Source organism: Cnephaeus nilssonii (genome assembly GCF_951640355.1).
Source record: "Cnephaeus nilssonii genome assembly, chromosome: 7".
NCBI lineage: Eukaryota > Metazoa > Chordata > Mammalia > Chiroptera > Vespertilionidae > Cnephaeus > Cnephaeus nilssonii.
The window spans coordinates 80,902,423-80,922,516 of NC_137078.1; the positions used below are offsets into that span (position 1 = coordinate 80,902,423).

At 41.4% G+C, this 20,094-nt stretch overlaps 1 protein-coding gene across 10 annotated transcripts in view; it reads left to right on the forward strand.

Annotated features, from left to right (window-relative positions):
• KIAA0319L (KIAA0319 like) overlaps positions 1–20,094 on the forward strand; it is a 107,035-nt gene that overhangs the window by 14,086 nt on the left and 72,855 nt on the right. For 8 of the 10 annotated variants that reach the window (XM_079776345.1, XM_079776342.1, XM_079776343.1 and 5 more), the window contains exon 3: positions 10,599–10,658. The exons of the other annotated variants lie outside the window; for them this stretch is intronic. In XM_079776345.1, coding sequence (XP_079632471.1) covers positions 10,599–10,658 — 60 coding nt within the window. The remainder of the gene's footprint in view (positions 1–10,598; positions 10,659–20,094) is intronic. 10 annotated transcript variants of the gene reach the window in all.

Genomic DNA, 20,094 nt, shown 5'->3' on the forward strand with positions numbered 1-20,094 from the left:
TCCGGGTAATGACGTCACATAGCATTGCCTGGTTTCCTCTCCCTAGCGACTAGTCTCCTTGCAGTTTCTTCAGCCAGGAACATGACTTGCTTTATAGACAGGTGAAAACATTTCACACTTTAACCAAATGTCTGTGAAGCGTTTTCCCATTTGATCCTCGCAAGAGTCCTGGAGTAGGTAGTTAGGAGACTCAGTAGAATCCTATTTTCTTTTCATTAGATGGAAAACGGAGATTTAGAAAGCTTATAAACTTGACCCAACTGAAAAGAAGTAAGAAATGGTGGACCTTGAAAATGACTTCAGGTTTTCTCACTGCTCAGAATATAGTCAAACACTGCTGCAGTTAAATATTTTACCCTTTGTTCTCCCTGTGTGAACTACAATAGTAATCTGCTTCGTGTTGATAATTTACTGCTGTGTTGCTGACAGTTACCTGAAAGAGAAGTTGGGGTGCTTCACTGGGCTGGAAAAAGTTTAGCTAAGTCAGAAAGCAGATCTAATTAAGCAAGTTTATTCTATATATATAAAAGGCTAAGTTGACTCACACATGCATGATACATATAAAGCTCTCACTGGCGCCAATTGCATGCGTGTGTTTCGATCTGTCATTGTCGATTGTGAATTTGGTTGACACTTCTATTATAGAGAAAGAGTGAATAGAGATACTAAAATATTTCTTCTAATTAATTTCCTTTCAATGTGCACAAATTCGTGCACCAGGCCACTAGTGATCACATAAAATCCTGTTTGGTTAAACTCTTGTCTAATTCCAGGATGACCAAGTGGGCAGCTGGCTTCTTTAAACCTCTTTCTAGTGGGATCTCAGTCCCTACAGTTTTTAAGTATAATGTAGGAGACCTAGCCTTTCTTTCTTTCTTTTTTTTTTAATCTTTATTGTTGAGAGTATTACAGATGTCCCTCTTTTTTCCCTGCATTACCTCCCTCCACTCAGTTCCTGTCCTGCTCCAGGCCTTTACCACCCTATTGTCTGTGTCCATAGGTAATGCATATATGCATATAAGATCTTTGATCTCTTCCCGCCCCACCCTTCCCTCTGGGAATTGTCAGTCTGTTCCATTTCCATGCCTCTGATTCTATTTTATTCATCCGTTTATTCTGTTCATTAGATTCCTTATTAGTTTATTTTGACTTTTAGATTAAATTGTTGATAGATATGTATTTATTGCCATTTTATTATTCATATTTTTATCTTTATCTTTTTTTTTCCTCGTCTTAAAGAATACCCTTCAACATTTCATGTAATGCTGGTTTGGTGCTGATAAGCTCCTAGCTTTTTCTTGTCTGTGAAGCTCTTTATTTGACCTTCATTTTTAAATGATAGCTTGCTGGGTAGAGAAATCAGCAGTCTAAAGGATATTATCCACATGGGTTGACTTTTTTTTAAGGAAGCTCTAGATTGTAGGTCCTTGCTATTCATCACTTTGAATATTTCTTGCCACTCCCTTCTGGCCTGCATAGTTTCTGTTGAGAAATCAGCTGACAGTTGTATGGGTGCTCCCTTGGAGGTAACTAACTGCTTTTCTCTTGCTGCTTTTCAGATTCTCGTTTTGCCCTAGCCAGTTTGGCTCAGTGGATAGAGCATCAGCCTGTGGACTGAAGGGTCCCAGGTTTGATTCTGGCCAAGAGCACATGTCTGGGTTGCGGGCTCGATCCCCAGTAGGGGGCATGCAGGAAGCAGCCGATCAATGATCCTCTCTCATCATTGATGTTTCTATCTCTCTCTCCCTCTACCTTCCTCTCTGAAATCAATAAAGAAATATATTTAAAAAAAATTTTTTTTTAAAGATTCTCTTTCTGTCTTTAGCCCTTGGCATTTTAATTATGATGTGTCTTGGTGTGGTCCTCTTTGGGTTCCTCTTGTTTGGGACTCTCTGTGCTTCTTAGACTTATAAGTCTATTTCTTTCACCAGGTAGGGCAAGTTTTCTGTCATTATTTCTTCAAATAGGTTTGCAATATCTGGCTCTCTCTCTTTTTCTGGCACCCCCATAATGTTAATGTTGGTGTGCTTGAAGTTTTCCCAGAGGCTCCTTACACTATCTTCATATTTTTGTTTTCTTTTTGCTCTTCTGATTGGGTGTTTTTTTCTTCCTCATATTTCAAATCATTGATTTGATTCTCAGAATCCTCTACTCTACTGTTGAATCCCTATATATTATTCTTTATTTCAGTCAATGTATGCTTAATTTCTGACTGGTCCTTTTCCTTTCTCTTAGTGTTTGGCTTTCTCACTAAGATCTTTGAAAATCTCACTAAGTTACTTTCAGGTCTCTTGAAGATTCTTGAGTAACCTTATAACTGTGTTTTTGAACTCTGTATCCAGTGGCTTGCTTTCTTCCATTTCTTTCATTTGTGATATGTTTCTTTGTCTCGCATTTTGGCTGCTTCCCTGTGTTTGTTTCAATGTATTGGGTAGAGCTGCTATATCTCCTGGAGTTGGTAGAGTGGTCTTATATAATAGGTGTCCTATAGAGCCCAGTGGCTTAGCCTTCCTAGTCACCTAAGCCAGGCACTCTAGGTGCACCCCTTTGTGGGCTGTGTGCACAGTCTTGTTGTAGTTAAGAATTGATTGCTGTTGGTGTCACTGGGAGGAATTAACCTGTAGGCCAATTGGCTGTGAGGACCAGCTGCGGCTACCAGTGGAAGAGCTGCTGTACAGGAGACACCCTGATGGAGCAGGACTTGCTTCAGTGGGGCTTTGGTGCTCACTGAGTCTGTCCCTTGAGTGTGCTTATGGATGTGTGGAGTTGTAATCTGGTATGGTCTGACGCTGTCCACTGGGTGCACTGGCTCTTGGATCTCCAGGGAGGTGCAAACTCTGCCACTCCTGGGGCCACTCTGCAGGAGCTACAGAGAGGTCTGCAGATTTCTCCTATTTGTATTGTGTTTGTAAATGCCTAGGCAAGGCCCAGCTGTGAAGCAAGGAAGGCTGGTGCTAGTGCCAGGTCTTGGGCCTTTTATTGATAGGTTTGGGGCACCCTGACCCAGCTGCTGCTTGTTTGAGACATTTAGCAAAGTCTGATGCAGGAGCAAGGACAGGCCATTCATATGCAAAAGTCACTGCACACAGGTTGGGTAGGGCTGCACATTGGATCCAGTGGGACTCAGGGAATAACGGGGGAGAGCAAACAAAAATGGCTGCCAGGCAGCCCTGTGACCTTGGAGGTCCCAGAACAGGAACAATTACCCCTGCAAGCACCTCCATCTGGAAGAAAGCTGCCCCCGAGTTCCTGCCCTGATGCCAGACAATCCAGTTCCTTCTCATATGTGTCCCTGGTGCTGGAGCTTAGAGGAAGCAGGATCTTGTAAGTTCAGTTCGTGTGCCTGCTCTCCAAGAGGAACAGCTGGGTCTCCAGCAGCCTCCATGTCACTGAGCCCCAATCCCCTCTGGTTTTTACAGCTCTTAGTTATGGGGACTTCTTTTCCCAGCTCTAGAAGTCTGGGCTGGGGGTCTGGTGTGAGGCTGGGACCCTTTGCTCCTCACAGGGCCCTCTGCAGAGACGATCTCCCTCCCAATTTAAAAAGCAGCACACATGGGTGCTGGTCCAGCCCATGCCATGCCTCTGCCCCCCCTATCCGTCTTACCATGCTTTCTTCTTTACTTCTCTAGTTGTAGGACTTCCATTCATCCAGCTTTCAGGCAGTTCTGGATGATGATTGTTCTGTATTTTAGTTGTGATATTTTTAAAATATATTTTTATTAATTTCAGAGAGGAAAGGAGAGGGAGAGAGAGATAGAACCATCAATGATGAGAGAGAATCATTGCTCGGTTGCCTCCTGCATGCTCCCTACTGGGGATCCAGCCCGCAACCTGGGCATATGCCCTTCACTGGAATCAAACCTGGGATCCTTCAGTCCACAGGCCAAACACTCTATCCACTGAGCCAAACCAGCCAGGGCTTAGTTGTAATTTTGATGTGGTTGTGGGAGGCGGCGAATACAGGTATTTACCTACACTGCCATCTATGTTCTCCTCTGGCCTTTCTTCATTGTCAGGAAAAGTAGACCTCCATTCATATAGCTTTACAGGTCTGAGGTTGGTTGAAGCCCATGACAGGGTGAGCTGTATTGTGCATTTTCCATAATTGTAACATGCCACTAAGGAGCATGACTGGCTACTTATTTCCTCCTTCAGCCAAGGATGCTTTCCCTCTGGAAGAGGACTCTTCTGCTGTCATGACACCACGTGGCCCTCATCCCTAGTTTATTTCCTGCAGCACTGATGATGTGCCTATGCTTGGCAATGCCTCGTGCTAGGCCAGGTTAGCTCTGTCTTTTGGTCGGAACAGTGTTTTGATTGGAGCTGATTCAATAGCACTTTTGGTTTTTTGTTTCAGAAGTAGCTTGCAGAGTTAGTCCCTTCCTTCAAAATGTATTTACTGGGAGCTTACAATCCTAGGCATTAGAAATGCAGTGATATGACAGACATGGTCTCCGTACTCATGGAGCTGGCAGTCTTTTGATTCCTTTGTCATTTCTAGGGAGCAGAAATTCTTTTTGAGAGGGTAGATGTTACTGGTATCAAGATTTCCTCCAAAAAGGCTGAGGCCTTCCTAGGGTCCCAAGGTAATTTGGTGACAGAGACCCATTCTTCTTTGCAGAATCCTAGGAATGTAAGAGACAAAGCAATCGATATCCCAAGCTGGTCTCAATAGAATAACCTTCTGCTAAGATTTATGTAGGTGAAGCCCCTATCTACAGTATAGTTAGGTCTCCAGCTTTCAATCCAGCCCATCCTCTCCACTACTGATAACCCACATTCCTGAATAAGCAGTGAGGGTGGCTATCTGGAGATTTAGAAAAAGTGCTACAGTTGTAGTCTTTATCCCCAGTGTGGAAGTATGTGTTCTCTGTTGATTTCATGGGTATTAGATGTATTCAGCCAGTCAGCTCTTTAAAATCTTTGCATCAGGGTGCTCCTACCTTTTTGGCATCAGGTTTGTTACTCAGGCCCTCAGGTGAACAGTTCCAATGCTTAGCATCTGGCAAACACCAAATTATATAAATCCTGAACTTCTCTGGTCAGTCACGAAAGCAAATTGTAAAATACCCTAAGATAAGAAGGAATTATAATGTCCCAGATGGTGCATTAACCATCAGAGAGGCTGGCTAGGAGAAACAAAAGCAGAGAAGAATGCTGGCCAAGGCCTCTCTGAAACTCCAACTACAGATTCTGCCCCTAAAGATAAGTGCCCAGTGTGACTCACTCCAATGCCCCTTTTACACTCTCCCAGCAAATTACAGGATTTTAAAGAATGCTCTTTTTCTTCCAACTGGCTTAACTTTATGCTTCAATTCTAAACCAAGTAGCACATTTGAGTTTGAAATAAATATGTGCTCATGGATTCTCTCTTTTAGGTAATAAAGGGAATGACTAGCATTATCAGACCTGGGAGATGGGGAGGTTTTACTTCTGTAGCTCTAATTTGAGATTCAAGCTTAAAATCTTAAAGAACTGCCATTCTGAGTGTTAAGAAATGCCCTCCCCGCCTTTTCTCTTTTTCTTTTTTTGATAACAATGTTTATTGTCCTTAACTGAGGGCAACCTGAGTCATCTGGAGGCTATGGAAGTAGGCCTGGTAGAATGAGTGTCTTAATCAGATCAAATGAAGCAGCCTTGTAGAGAGAAGCTGAAGAGTCATATTCCATTTCAGAAAGCTGAGTAATCTGTATCCTACTGGGTCAGTCTGTGGCTTTTGGCCTGAAGCAAAACAGCCCCCTGTGCTGAAGCAGTGCAAGCTTTTCTTCTACCTGTGCATTCCACCTCATCAGTCTCTTAACAGCTTGGTTTCAAAATCGCTCTCAGCTCTGCTCTCCAGAGTATGCTTCTAAGCTGAACCCTGACATTTCTTACAGTGCACTTTTCAAAAAACGGCGCATTTTCATATTACCTCTCTGTGAAAGGTCAAAGGTTGGTGTTTGGCCTCTAAGCTCAGGTAAGCAGACCTTGAGCAGGATTATTTGCCCAGGATGTCAAGGCAGAATCAAAAGTTCTCTGGCCTTTTCATGGAGACTTTCACTGCCAAGCATACCCGCCTTTCCTTTCCCAAGCTGTTTTGATTGAGCTGTTTCGCCTCCACTCTCATATTTCATGTGGGGGTTGCTGTCTTGGCAGCATGGCTGCTTCTGTCAGTGGGGAGGAAGAGGTAAAGAATAAAGGCCCTCTGTGCACTGATGTATTTTCAGGGGTTTTTCCTGTGTGCTTATGTGTGTGTGTGTGTGTGTGTGTGTGTGTGTGTGTGTGTGTGTGTGTTCTGGGCAGAATATAAGGCTATCCAAGATACATTTGGATAGCCATAAGGCTTTATGTTCTGCCTAGAATTAATGTCACTTTTGAAGCAGTAGAGAAATATTGCCATTTTATAGATGAAGATAAGGAAAAACCAGTTTCTCTGTGGTTAGAAAGAGTCCATACTAGGTAATTTGATAGTCAGAAGTATTGACCATTTGCCCAAATTTTTATTCCTGTCAGTAGAATGTGTGAATTACAATGAACTTGAAAATGGAGCTAGAAGAGGAAGATACATATAGATACCTGTCATAAAAATGAAGTATGTTAAAAGCCACACATTTGCAGTAAATAAATAAAAAATATCAAATTATCTGAATGTTAGTACTGCATTATATTATTATTTTGTTGTTGTTGTTAATCCTCACCCGAGGATGTTTTTTCCACTGATTTTTTTTTTAGAGGGAGTGAAAGGGAGGGGGAGACAGAGAGAGAAACATTCATGTGAGAGAGACACATTGATTGTTTGCCTCCCGTACATTGGGCCACGGATTGAGCCTGCAACCGAAGTACATGCCCTTGACTGGAATCAAACCTGAAACCCTTCAGTCTGGGGGCCAACGCTCTAACCACTGAGAAAACTGGTAGGGCTGCATTATATATATATATATATATATAATAGAGGCCTGGTGCATGAAATTCGTGCATGTGGGGGGGATCCCCTCAGCCCAGCCTGCACCCTCTTCAATCCGGGACCCCTCAAGGGATGTCCGACTGCCGGTTTAGACCCAATCCAGCAGTCGGACATCCCTCACAATCCAGGACCACTGGCTCCTAACTGCTCACCTGCCTGCCTGATTGCCCCTAACTGCTCCCTCTGCTGGCCTGGTCACCCCCAACTGCCCCCCCCTCCCCCAGTCTGGTCGCCTCCAACTCCCCCCCCCCCCCCCCGCCGGCCTGGTCGCACCCAACTGCCGACCCCCCTCGCCAGCCTGGTCGCCCCTTACTGCCCCCCCCCCCCGCCAGCCTGGTCGCCCCTCACTGCCCGCCCCTCCCCCGCCGGCCTGGTCACCCCCAACTGCCCCGCCTGTGGGCCTGATCACCCCATGCAGCCTGCTGCTCGGTCATTTGATTGCCCCTCACTAACCCCCTGCCGGCCTGGTTGCCCCATGCAGCCTGCTGCTCAGTCGTCTGGTCGCCCCTCACTAACCCCCCTGCTGGCCTAGTCGCCCCACGCAGCCTGTTCAGTTGTCTGTTTGGTTGCGATGGTCGCTTAGGCTTTTATATACACTGAGTGGCCAGATTATTATGATCTCTGAACACATAATAATCTGGAAACTCAGTGTATATCTTATATAATAAAAGGCTAATGTGTAAATTGCCCCCTCGACCAGGAGTTTGACCAGCAGGCAGGTCGGCCGGCCAACCGCCCATGTCCCCTCCCCCTGGCCAGGATGGTCGGACCCCACCCATGCACGAATTCATGCACTGGGCCTCTAATACACACACACACACACACACCACACACACACACTGAGTGGCCAGATTTTATGTGTTCAGAGATCATAATAATCTGGCTACTCAGTGTATATAGATAAGTCTAAGTGACCAGCCGACCGTCCGACTGGTAGCTATGACGTGCACTGACCACAAGGGGGCAGATGCTCAACGCAGGAGTGGAAACCACAGGCATGGAAACATGGAACAGACTGATGAATCTCAGAGGGAAGGAGGGAGGTGGGAGGGCAGGAAAAGATTAACCAAAGATCTTATATGCATACTAGAGGCCCAGTGCACGGACTCATGCACTGGTGGGGTCCCTTGGCATGGCCTACGCCCTCTCGCAATCCAGGACCCCTTGGGGGATGTCGGAGAGCCGGTTTCGGCCCAATCCCAGCAGGCCAGGCTGAGGGACCCCACCGGTGCATGAATCCGTGCACTGGGCCTCTAGTTTTTTAATATATGTTTTTATTGATTTGACAGAGAGAGCAAGGGAGAGAGAGAGAGAAACACTGATGAGAGAAAAAGAAATATGGATCATTAATCAGTTTCCTCCTGCATACCCCCTACTGGAGATCAACCCACAACCAAGGTGTATTCCCTGGCCTGGAATTGAACTGATGACCTCTTGTTTTATAGGATGATGCTCAACCAACTGAGACACATTATATTGATGACTTTAACTTGATTATACATTTCTAATATTTGTGATCCCTGATTCTTTATATGTGTTGTCTTACATTCAGTGCCTTAAGATATGCATACAGAATTTTAATACCTTCTTTAGGATGCTTAATTCAGATCAATGATAATATCTGTGTGTTATGTGCACACAGTTTAAGTCCACAAATACTGTCCCCATCAAAATAAAACCCAGTTCCTATCATGAGAGAATTCACACTATGGAAGCAGAGATAGATGTAGAAACTTAAAGTAGCATGATAAATTCCAGGATGCACTATGGGAGCACAAAGAGTGGGACAGGGATGAACTGAACCCTGTTCTGCAGCAGCTTTCTGAGACAAGTGATATTCTAATCCCTTTGAACTTTCTTCTACCAGATTTATTTGAAGTGTTTTTTAACCTGCAGAGCTCTTTTTACTTCTTTATTTCAGAAGGAGGGAAGAGTATGTACAGCTCTGTAAAGTCTAGAGAATAAGAGCCCTAAGAAAATTATTTCTGTACAGACACAGATTGGCTTTGATTTCATTTAAATAAACCGGCTCCCAAAAATTCTAAGAATACTAACTACTCACATAATTTCGCTTTCATTTACACACAGATGAGAAAGCATCTGTAGCTCTGCGTTTTATTTGCAATAAGCAAAAAGTGGTTTGAGATATTTAAGTATTCGAAGCTTGGTTGTATTGAGTCTTTACATGTCCCAGTTCAGCCCACTGCAGTTTTTTTTTTTTTACACTTATATAATGTTCCAAAACCAGAGATTTTTTAATGGATAAATTGACATAAACTTCTCCTCTATTGGCCATATTTGCTAAAATAACACATCATGGTTTGCTGTATTATTTCCTCCCAAGCTTACTGCTATTTTATTTAATTTACATATCTCTGCCACAATCCTCTAAACCAGCAGTCACCAATCAGTGGTCCGCGAGGTCCAAAAGGTTGGCGACTGCTGCTCTAAATGGCCTTCTCTTTAGAAACAACAAAGTCAGTCAGCACAAAAAAAGAAAAGAAAGAAAGGCATTCCCATAAACAAAAGTGCTCTGATTCAAGGTTCGCTGTGTGGGTTTCAAAAGAAGGTTGGTATGACTGTGGTGAATGCAAGCAATTTATTAGCCCTGCAGTGGGAGATAGCAATCAACTGCAGGTTCATAACAATCACATCTACAGTGGGCTGTACAGGTAACTGCTAGATCCTTGACAGCATATCTAAGTACTTTTCTCTTTAGAAAAAAACATTTTCTTTCTTTTTAGAACCATTTTTATGTACAGGCCAAAATTTGTCTGTTATCATTTGATACCTGTGATTTTTAAAGTACAATGATGATTACACAGAAAGGTGTGGGTTCCATCATGCTGTGGCTTGGAGGCGTGCTCTCCTTGCTGACAGCATTCTCCAAAGTCTTTTAGTCATAAGGTGGTGGGAGAAATAAAGAAGCAGGAAATTCTGAGTATGTCACATGTAGCAATGTAACCCCCTATTTAGTTTTTTGTTGTTGTTTTTTAAGTACATGGTTAAGTCATTTGCCTTCAATCTGCTTTTATAATGCCCTTGATGACTGGATAATTTCTGAGCAGATGACTTTATGGTAGGAGAGTTATTTTCAGCTATACCAGTGTGTTTTTAAAAATATATATATTTTATTGATTTTTTACAGAGAGGAAGGGAGAGGATAGAGAGTTAGAAACTTTGATGAGAGAGAAACATTGATCAGCTGCCTCCTGCACACCCCCTACTGGGGATGTGCCTGCAACCAAGGTACATGCCCACCAGAATCCAACCTGGGACCTTTCAGTCTGTAGGCCGACACTCTATCCACTGAGCCAAACCGGTTAGGGCCCAGTGTTTATATTAATACTCTTACTTATAACTTGGTTGTAAAAATGGCTTTGGACTAACCTTAACAGATAGGTCTTTTGAAACTTAATAGCAACTGTATCCAGTTAATGCAAACTTTTGATTAGTAAAGTATCAATCAGGTAGACACTAAGGCATTAAGATTATGATAGACTGGTTTCCATTTTGTCAATTAGGTGACTAGAACTTTGAGGGTTTTTGTGTGGGTCCTCCCCCCCCCCTCCCCCTTTCCCTTCTCATCATTACTCAAGAGAAGGGAAATTAAATGGATCTAGATGTCATCAGTAATGGATGGTTCTTTGCTTAGGTGAACTGGGAAGCCATTCTCCATTGTTGCTGTGTTCCATGATGAAAGCCCATCTTGATTGTAAGTGAAATGGAGTGGTCTGAAATAGATAGCTCAGGGAACTGAAATTTGGTTTGTCCTTTCATGAGGAAAGATTGCTTTGAGATTTGAAAGGATTTTTCAGTTTAGTGTTTAGGCAGGAAAGGCTGTTTCCTAGCTGGTTATGTTAGATGCAGTTATCTTTTTTTAATCCTCTTAGATTATCTTCAGTTTCTCTCTTTGCACATCTCTCATCGTACCTCCCTTTCATTGCTCTCCCCAATTTAATGTGAAAAGCTCTTTCTAGCCCGGCCAGTATGGCTCAGTTGGTTGAGCATTGTCCCATGCACCAAGAAGTGGTCGGTTCAATTCCTGGTCAGGGCACATGCCTGGGTTTTGTGCTCAATCCCCAGTAGGGGGCACGCAGAAGACAGCCCATGGATGTTTCTCATCGATATTTCTTTTTCTTCCTTTATCTCTCTAAAAAGTCAATAAAACATTTTTTTAAAAAGGAAAGAAGAGCTCTTTCTAATTTTTTAGTGAACTGTGAACTTTTGCTTTGTTCTTCTGTGTCTCTTCTTTTATTCAAAGAAATTAATTAACATTAAGGATCTGACTCAAATGACTAAAATTCAAGTAACTCCATATTGGAACTGACATCTTTTGCTAGATTTTGTTAGTTTAAAAAAATAACAAATTTATTTAAATATTGGAGAAATTTAAAATTAACAAATAATTCTTTGTACGCCTGCTATGTGCCAAGTGTTTTGCTGGGCCTACAAATACAGAGATGCAAGATAAAACCTCAGCATTTAAAGAGGACAGAGTGTATGAGGTAGACAAACAAATATGATCCAGTGAGAGAAATACTATGATAGAAGTATATGTAAAATATGCAGAAGAGAAGTGGGATGAAGGTTTCATCAAGGAAAACTTTCTGGAAGAAGTGGTGCCTGAACTGAAATGAAGTGTAATAACAACAAAAGTAATGGCAGCAAATATTTACTGAGCTTTTACTATATGCCAGGCATTGTGTTACTACTTTGCATGGCTTATCTCCTTTAATATCTATAATAACCCTATGAGTTAGGTGTTGTTATAATTTCTTTCTTTTCTTTTTCTTTCTTTCTTTTTTGTTCTTTTTACACATGAAGAAACCTGGAATTTTGACCCAAGATGATATAGTAAGTTGACTGGATTGAGATTCAAATCGAGGCAGTCTTACTTCAGGGGCCAAAGCCTTACCCAGACTTGTTGGGTGGAGGCTAGAAGATAGAGTGAGATGGAATCATGGTATTGATTGTCATATGGGATTTCTTTTGAAACAAAATTTTAAGCTCAGTCTTCTGAGGGTTCTCTATGAATCTCAACTTGGAGACTGGATATATTTTCTCATTAAACCAAGATTAAATGAGTGTTGTTTTCATAGTTCTTTTAACCTGAAAAGTATAGTTATTCTGCCTTAAGTAGGTAGATAACATTTCTCTCCTCTTTGGCCTGTAAATTTGGCCCTCTTTCCTTTTTTATAAATATATTTTTATTGATTTCAGAGAGGAAGGGAGAGGGAGCAAGAGATAGAAACATCAATGATGAGGGAGAATCATTGATTGGATGCCTCTTGCACGTCCCACACTGGAGATTGAGCCCGCAACCCAAGCATGTGCCCTGACTGGGAATCGAACCGTGACCTCCTGGTTCATAGGTCAATGCTCAACCACTGAACCACGCTGGCCAGGCTGACCCTCTTTTAAGGAGATGTTATATACTATTTTTCTCTTTGGCAATTTGCCACAATTCATTCAGTACCTTTGAGGTGTCTTTAGCAACAGTCTTATAGGAGAGGACTTAATCTTCTAAGTGTTCTTAACTAGAGAAGTTCTGCAAGGCCCATGTTTTGTGATTAGTCGTTGGAAGCCATTTTCCCGCCATTTAGCAGATGAGAGTTAATGTGAAGAGTGTCTGAGAGGTATCTGTTGGGCAGCTAGTTCAATAGGGAGTTTGTCTGATCAGAACGGTCTTTGGGAAAAATGGAAACATTACAGTAAAGGGAAGGGAGTCAGACTATGGATACAAAGCCTACTCATTCTTACTTAGCAGTTAGTTTAATTACAGCAAATCACTTACTTACACCATAACATTTAACAAACTGTGCTCTTAAAGCTAGGCACATAGCAAAGGCAACGAGTAGTAATTACTTTCTTTTCAAAGGACTGCTTTTGTGAGGCTACTGCCACCTTGCAATCTAACCTGTGTAGAGTTGAGGAAAAAAGTGTTCTCCTTTTGAAAAGGAGAGAGGGCAGTGGTTATTATTACCCTGTTTTTTCCCAAACTTCAGAAATACCTGATTGTGCATTTTAAAGGATTTAATTACCTCCTCTGCCTGGCTTTCTGAATATGCTAACCCCTGCAGGAGAGAACTAGTGTTGGAGAGTAATGTGAAACCATTTTTGTATTTGTTTATTAGTGGGTGTGCAGGTGACAGACACACTGACAGTCAAAAGGAAGGTGGAGGGTGCCCCCTGGGGTGGTTTGTTTTTGAACAGTTCCTGTGAGTTGTTTTTGAGATTAATAATATGCCTGCTTATCTCATTTTCATATAGCAGCCTTCTTGGCTGAGACCTGCTGCTCCTCAGAGAATGCATACTTTATTTTACTTTAATTTTTCCATCACCATTGCATACTTTTGATGATAACTACAGGAAGGCAGATTATATGGAGCCATAGTTCAGTCACCGACTTCACCAAATTTAAGGCTTCTGCCTCTACTATTTGATAATAGTTTATTAAAGGAAAGCTTTGAATGTATTCTTGATCATATTTTAAAATTATGAGAGTTCAAGAAAAGAATTTTAGTTCCAATGAAAGTTCAAAGTAAGTACACCTTTTACCTATAAAATGTCCTAACTATGTATTGTTTTCCACAGCAACTTGGTTCCCCATGCTGCTCATTCCCACCATCCCAGCCCTTCCATTGGGATGCAATTTGATGAATTTGGTTAAAGTGTGAATTCTCAAGGACCTTAACAATATCGCTCCTAAAATAGGGGACATTCTGTCTCTGCTTTCCTCTTGGCTGCCAGCCAGCACAGTTTCCAAGTTAGCTGGAGAAGTCAGGCTTGTTACCTGAGATATAAGAATGCTAGAGGCAACAGCACTATCTCTAAATAATTCCAGTTTTTCACAGCTTCCTAAAAATATTTGGTGAATTTTCTAATGGCAATAATTCATATATTCTATAGACTTTTCCACCCTGGGATTTGGAATTAGGAAACCTGGTCTGGACTTTGTGCCAGATTTATTAGAATTCTGTCTCATGAGAAGTAATAAGTAAGCATTGCTAGTTCCACAGCCTTCTGTTTTGGGAATCCTCCAAGTAATGCATATGGGAGTCCTACAGTCTCTGCTTTGCTATGGTTTTGAAAAGAAAAGGATTGGCTCTGCCCCCTGTTCTCAACTTGGTAAGCTTTCTACATGCTCCCACCAACAGTGAGTTCCAGACTTTCCCAAAGGGTTTTTTAGTCTAAGGTTCCACCTATTGTAAGCTAGGACCCCCCCACCCCCCTTTTTTTTAAGATAAGGATTTAGTATTGCTTTTGCTTAGGCCCTGGGAGCAGAGCCAGGCTATGGAGGCGTGGGCAGGGATCTAAAATTGGAGCTTATTTTCATCTTACCTTTTATCCATGTTACATCTAGAATCCAATATTGACTCTACAAATGATTCCCTGCTTCCTCCTCTGGTGAACTCTTTTTCTTGAGAGTAACAACGATGAAAATTGAATCTTGGAGAGGGTAAATTGTTTTTCAAAGATTAAATTACTAGTAGCCCTAATCAGTTTGGCTCAGTGGATAGAGCGTCGGCCTGCGGACTCAAGGGTCCCCGGTTTGATTCCGGTCAAGGGCATGTACCTTGGTTGTGGGCACATCCCCAGTAGGGGGTGTGCAGGAGGCAGCTGATTAATGTTTCTCTCTCATCGATGTTTCTAACTCTCTATCCCTCTCCCTTCCTCTCTGTAAAAAATCAATAAAATATATATATTTTAAAAAAGATTAAATTACTAGTAAATGATGGACCTAGAACTGAAACTACAGCCTGTGCCTTTTAACCATTTAAGGTGGTTAAGCATCTTTTAATCATCTAAAAGGAAGAATTATCCACTGAATGGATGAAAAAGAATTGTTTATCCCCTATATTTTTATTATTGAACATATAGTGGAACAACATTAAATAAAAAATAACTCAGTCAAGCCCTAGCCAGTTTGGTTCAGTGGATAGAGAGAGCATCAGTCTGCAGACTGAAGGGTCCCAGGTTCGATTCTGGCCAAAGGCACATGCCCAGGTTGCAGGCTCAATCCCAAGTAGAGGGCGTGCAGGAGGCAGCCGATCAATGATTCTCTCTCATCATTGACGTTTCTATCTCTCTCTCCCTCTCCCTTCCCCTTCCTCTCTGAAATCAATAAAAATATAGTTTAAAAAAATAACTCAGCCAAATCCCACTAAACATGGGAAGCCAAGAGTTCATAGTACCTCCTTCCCTTATTGGGATTAATTTTCTTAGCAACATTGTAGCTATCTAACCTCCCCAGTCCTCATTTCTTTTACTCCTGGATACTAAGTGCTTCTGACCATTTGTCCTCTCTTGGACTCTATTCCCTTGAGCTAAGACAAAGGATCAAATTGTCAGATAAGATTCACATGAATTGGAGAGCTTACCATAATTAAACTTTAATAATAATTTTAATAATACAACAATCAAAAGGTACAAGTGAGAAAAAAAGAAAAACAAAAGGTACAAGTGAAGTAGGGAGTCTGGAACATCGTGTATGTACCCCAGGTTTCCTTTCCCTCATTGAACGTGTTCTCTCCAGCCAGAGTAATGGATGAGATCTCTAACTGAAGCTTCCAGGCCACCTTATAAAGCAGGGAGTGTTTGGTTTATGAAACATTTCTTTTATATTACCAGATATTTATATAGCTTATGTGACATTCTTCAGGGAGCCATGGAAGCAAAAGAAGGCTTTTCCAGGACAAACCAATCTTGTAGCTTTCCCCAACCCTGCTTTTATCTCCTTCTCTTTCAAAGATCAGGATTTAATCAGAGCTGTTAGCAACAGCCAGGGAATTGTAATTTTTTGCTATCTACCCTTTGATGGGAAATCCTCATAATCCCATTGACCATTTTCCCTGATTGTAAATCTGTTTCCCCGAAATTCCATTGTTAAGACATCCACCATGATTTGCCTCAAAGCTTTCACCATTTTATACCAAAGATAGATAGGCAGCAATCATGTCATCAGTTCCTCATCATATTTTTCCATCCTTTGCTTTTTTCTCGTTATGAAGTGTCTTAACCATTATGATTTGTGTGAGTCAGATTTGATATTCTTGTATAACTTTGTGCTTTTCAACTCACTCGCATTTATCACCTCTCCCTTCCCAACTTTTTCACTGTGACAGGAATCTATTGAGTTATTAAATCCCCTTTATACTAAGACTTGTTAGTTAAGACATGAGAGAAGGCCCTGCTGGTGTGGCTTAGTGTTTGAGCATCGACCTATGAACCAGGAGGTCACGGTTCAATTCCTGATCAGGGCACATGCCTGGGTTGTGGGCTCGATCCCCAGTGTGGGGCATGCAGGAGTCAGCTGATCAATGATTCTCTCTCATCATTGATGTTTCTCTCTCTCTCCCCCTCTCCCTTCCTCTCTAAAATCAATAAAAATATACACATATTTAAAAAAAAAAGATATGAGAGAAGGGGAATGTTCTGAGACCTGGCTTTTTCTTGGAGAAAGGTACTGTTTTCCCTCTTGCCTGCAGGCAGTGGTTGCTCATTCTCCCATATTCCATGTACCTATGAGTTTGGAGGTGGATCTGATGTCCTTATCATTCCTCACTGTCACTTCTTGAACGTTACTCCTCCACTTTTCATGTAAAAAATCCTGCTCTTTGAGGTTTATACCATTTCCTACCGCTAATTATTACTCATCTACCAACAATCATTCATCCCTCTGATTTATTGTGGCAAATGGGGCTCATCTCTTGTTAAAGTCTTGTCATCACTCTGGATGTCTTCAGTATGACCTATGTCAGTGATGGGCAACCTTTTGAGCTTGGTGTGTCAAACTTCGCCAAAAAACTGAGCATAACTCGGGTAGTGTGTCACTTTGAGGAAAAAACTAACTCCAAGACTCTAGTCGCAAATGTTTCATCCTCAGGAGCAGCAAATGTTTCATCCTCGGCATGTGTCCGCGTGTCATCAGAAATGGCTACGCGTGTCAGTGCTGACACGCGTGTCATAGGTTCGCCATCACTGAGTCCTATGTGATACCTGGCCGCCTGATTTCCTGACTGTTCATTCTTTTTGTTGTTATTGTTATTGTATTAATTAGCAATAATTGGATATCACTGTGAGATCATTATAATTTGAAAGAATTAAACGGAGATATTGAGGACTGCAAACAGAATATGGCCACTTCCCAGGTGCTCTTCTCTTAGCAGAATTATGTCATTTTGCCTTTTCTCTGATGGATATTTTTTTCAGTAACCTCTGGAATTCTTTGAAACTAACTTCTCTGTCTCCATTTCTTGTCCAGTTCTTTAAAGAGGTTCTCAAGGGTGCTTGGACCTTTAAGTAAACTGGGAAATTTATTCTGAATCAATAGCATCAGCTTTTGCTTCTACAGCTGGTTTGGATCACCTTCTCTGGCTATGTATTTTTCAAAACTGCTCTTCTGGTCTTTTTTGTTGCTTGTTTTTACGCTTGCATTATTATTTAGTTGTATATTATTTTCCATGTGAACAACTTGAAACCTAGTTTGCCCAAACATGTATTATGCAAACATAAATAATTTTATAGTAATGTGCAGTAAACTTGAAGGCAAAAACATTACTAGAAATGAAGTACCTCAATAAGTTCAATTTACCAGGAATCTTCTTTAGAAGATATATTTTGCGCTTGTTTTGGTGCTCTCAGCTTCCTAGTTTCCCCTCCTAAAGACAGCAATGCCAATTTCTTGAATATTCTTCCAAAAATAGTCTATGTATAATATACATAAACATTATGTTCTTTTCCTCCCAACACAAATTGTAGCACACTATACATACCGTGCTGCACCTTTTTTTCTCATCATAGTGTATCCTGGATATCATTCCATATCAAGATGATATAGAGTGGTCTTATCATTCCAGTAACTATGTGGATCTTCCTTAATTTATTTAACCAGTTCTCTATTGATGGATAAGTTATTCCCAATATTTTTTAGTCTCAAACAACATACAGTGAATATCTTTGATATTATGTGTGATACTATAACTATTCAATAAATTCCAAATTTAGCTACCTTTATTCTATAAGGCAAAATTTCTTTCCTTCAGAGCACTTCCATTTGTTTGCAATCCTACATTTATTATTATGTCTATTTAATTTCTGTCTCCGTTTTCCAAGTAATGAGCTCCATCAAAGCAATGCCTAGCATGAAACAGATGCTTAGTAATATTTGTTGAATGGCTGAATGAATAAGGAGATAAGGATAATATCTAGGTGGAATATATGGACACCTTATTAATTAAACCTTAGAGGTTATCTTTTACCAGTAAGAAATAATTTGCACCTCTATAAAAATCAAATTTGCAATGTATCCATTTTCTATAAGTTAACATATAAATTGAGGCTCTACTCAATAGTAAATAGTAAGTCAAATAAAAGTACATTTTCTTAGACAGGGGTTGGCAAACTTTCTTAAAAGGTCAGATAGTAAATATTTTAGGCTTTGCCAGTCTTAGGATAACTCTGTTACAGTTACTTAACTCTGCCATCTTAGAGCAAAAACAGCCACAGATAAAACATAAATAAATTAGTGTGACAATGTTCCAATAAAACTTCATTTACATTAGTAGGCAGCATCTGGAGTTGACCCTTGGGCCATAGTTTGCTGCCCTTGATTTACTGAATGAATAGGATATTTCTTTTTTCATTCCTGATACAGTTAATTTGTCAGTACCCTCTTTTTTTCTGTCATCAGTCTGACTAGAACTTTTATCAGTTTCATCGATCTTTCAAACAACCAGCTTTTGGTTTCTTTCATTTTCTGCATTTTTGTTTTGTTTTGTTTGCTTTCTGTTTTATTAGTTACTCTTATCTCTGTCATTTTCTTTCTCTACTTTTTTTGGGTATAATTTACTTTTCCTTTTCTAGCTTTTATAATGAAAGCATAGATCATTGATTTTTTTTATTTTTGTTGTTAAAATTTAGTTTTTATTTTTCTAAATCTTTTTGAATGCATATAATATACCAGTGTCTCGGTGCACAGATTCGTGCACATTGAAAGGAAATTAATTAGAAGAAATATTTTAATATCACTATTCGCCCTTTCTCTATAATAGAAGTGTCAACCAAATTCTCAATCAACAATGACAGATCAAAACACATGCATGCAATTGGCACCAGTGAGAGCTTTATATGTATCGCACTTGTGCGAGTCAACTTAGCCTTTTATCCTATATAATAAAAGCCTAATATGCAAATTGTTTGACTGGGAGTTCAATTGCTTGCTATGACGTGCACTGACCACTAGAGGGCAGCACAAAACATGGCGGATGTTGGCGACACGGCGCTGGCAGCGGGTGGCAGTGGAGGCGCTGCCAGCCCCGATGGGCTCCAATGAGAGGGGGACTGTGACAGGATGGTGGGAGCAGATGAACGGGTGGCACCAGGCCAAGACGGGTGCCAGCGGGAGCCTGATTTTCCCACTGATCACCCTGCAGACAGGGACCAGTGGCGACGGTGGGGGGTGGGGCCACCACCCGGCTTCCAGGTGCTGAGGGAGCCAGGTGGGGGGCCCAGCCCAGATCAATCACCTGCAGGCGGAATGGTAGAGCAGGTGAGGGGGAGTTGCCAGGCCACAGCGGGATGCCAGGTGGGGCTGCGTGGCTGCAAGACTGGGGGCGCAAGCTGGGGCTTGTGAGCTGGGGCCCGATCCCCGCAGGCCAACCCGGGGGACCCCACCCATGCATGAATTTGTGCACTGGGCCTCTAGTATATGTAGAATAAATGTGCTTAATTAGACCTGCTTTCTGATTTGGCTAAACTTCTTCCAGCCCAGTGAAGCACCCCAACTTCTCTTTCAGGTAATTGTCACCAGCACAGCAGTAAATATCAACACGAAGCAGATTATTATTGTAGATCATGCAGGGAGAACAAAGGGTAAAATATTGAACTGTAGCAGTGTTTGATTATATTCTGCACAGTGAGGAAACCTGAAGTCATTTTCAAGGTCCACCATTTCTTACTTCTTTTCAGTCGGGTCAAGTTACTAAGCTTCCTAAATCTCTGTTTTCTGGCTAATGAAAAGAAAATAGGATTTTACCGAGTCTCCTATCTACCTACTCCAGGACTTCTGTGAGGATCAAATGGGATGAGGCACGGAAAATGCTTCACAAACATTTGGTTAAAGTGTGAAATGTTTTCACCTGGCTATA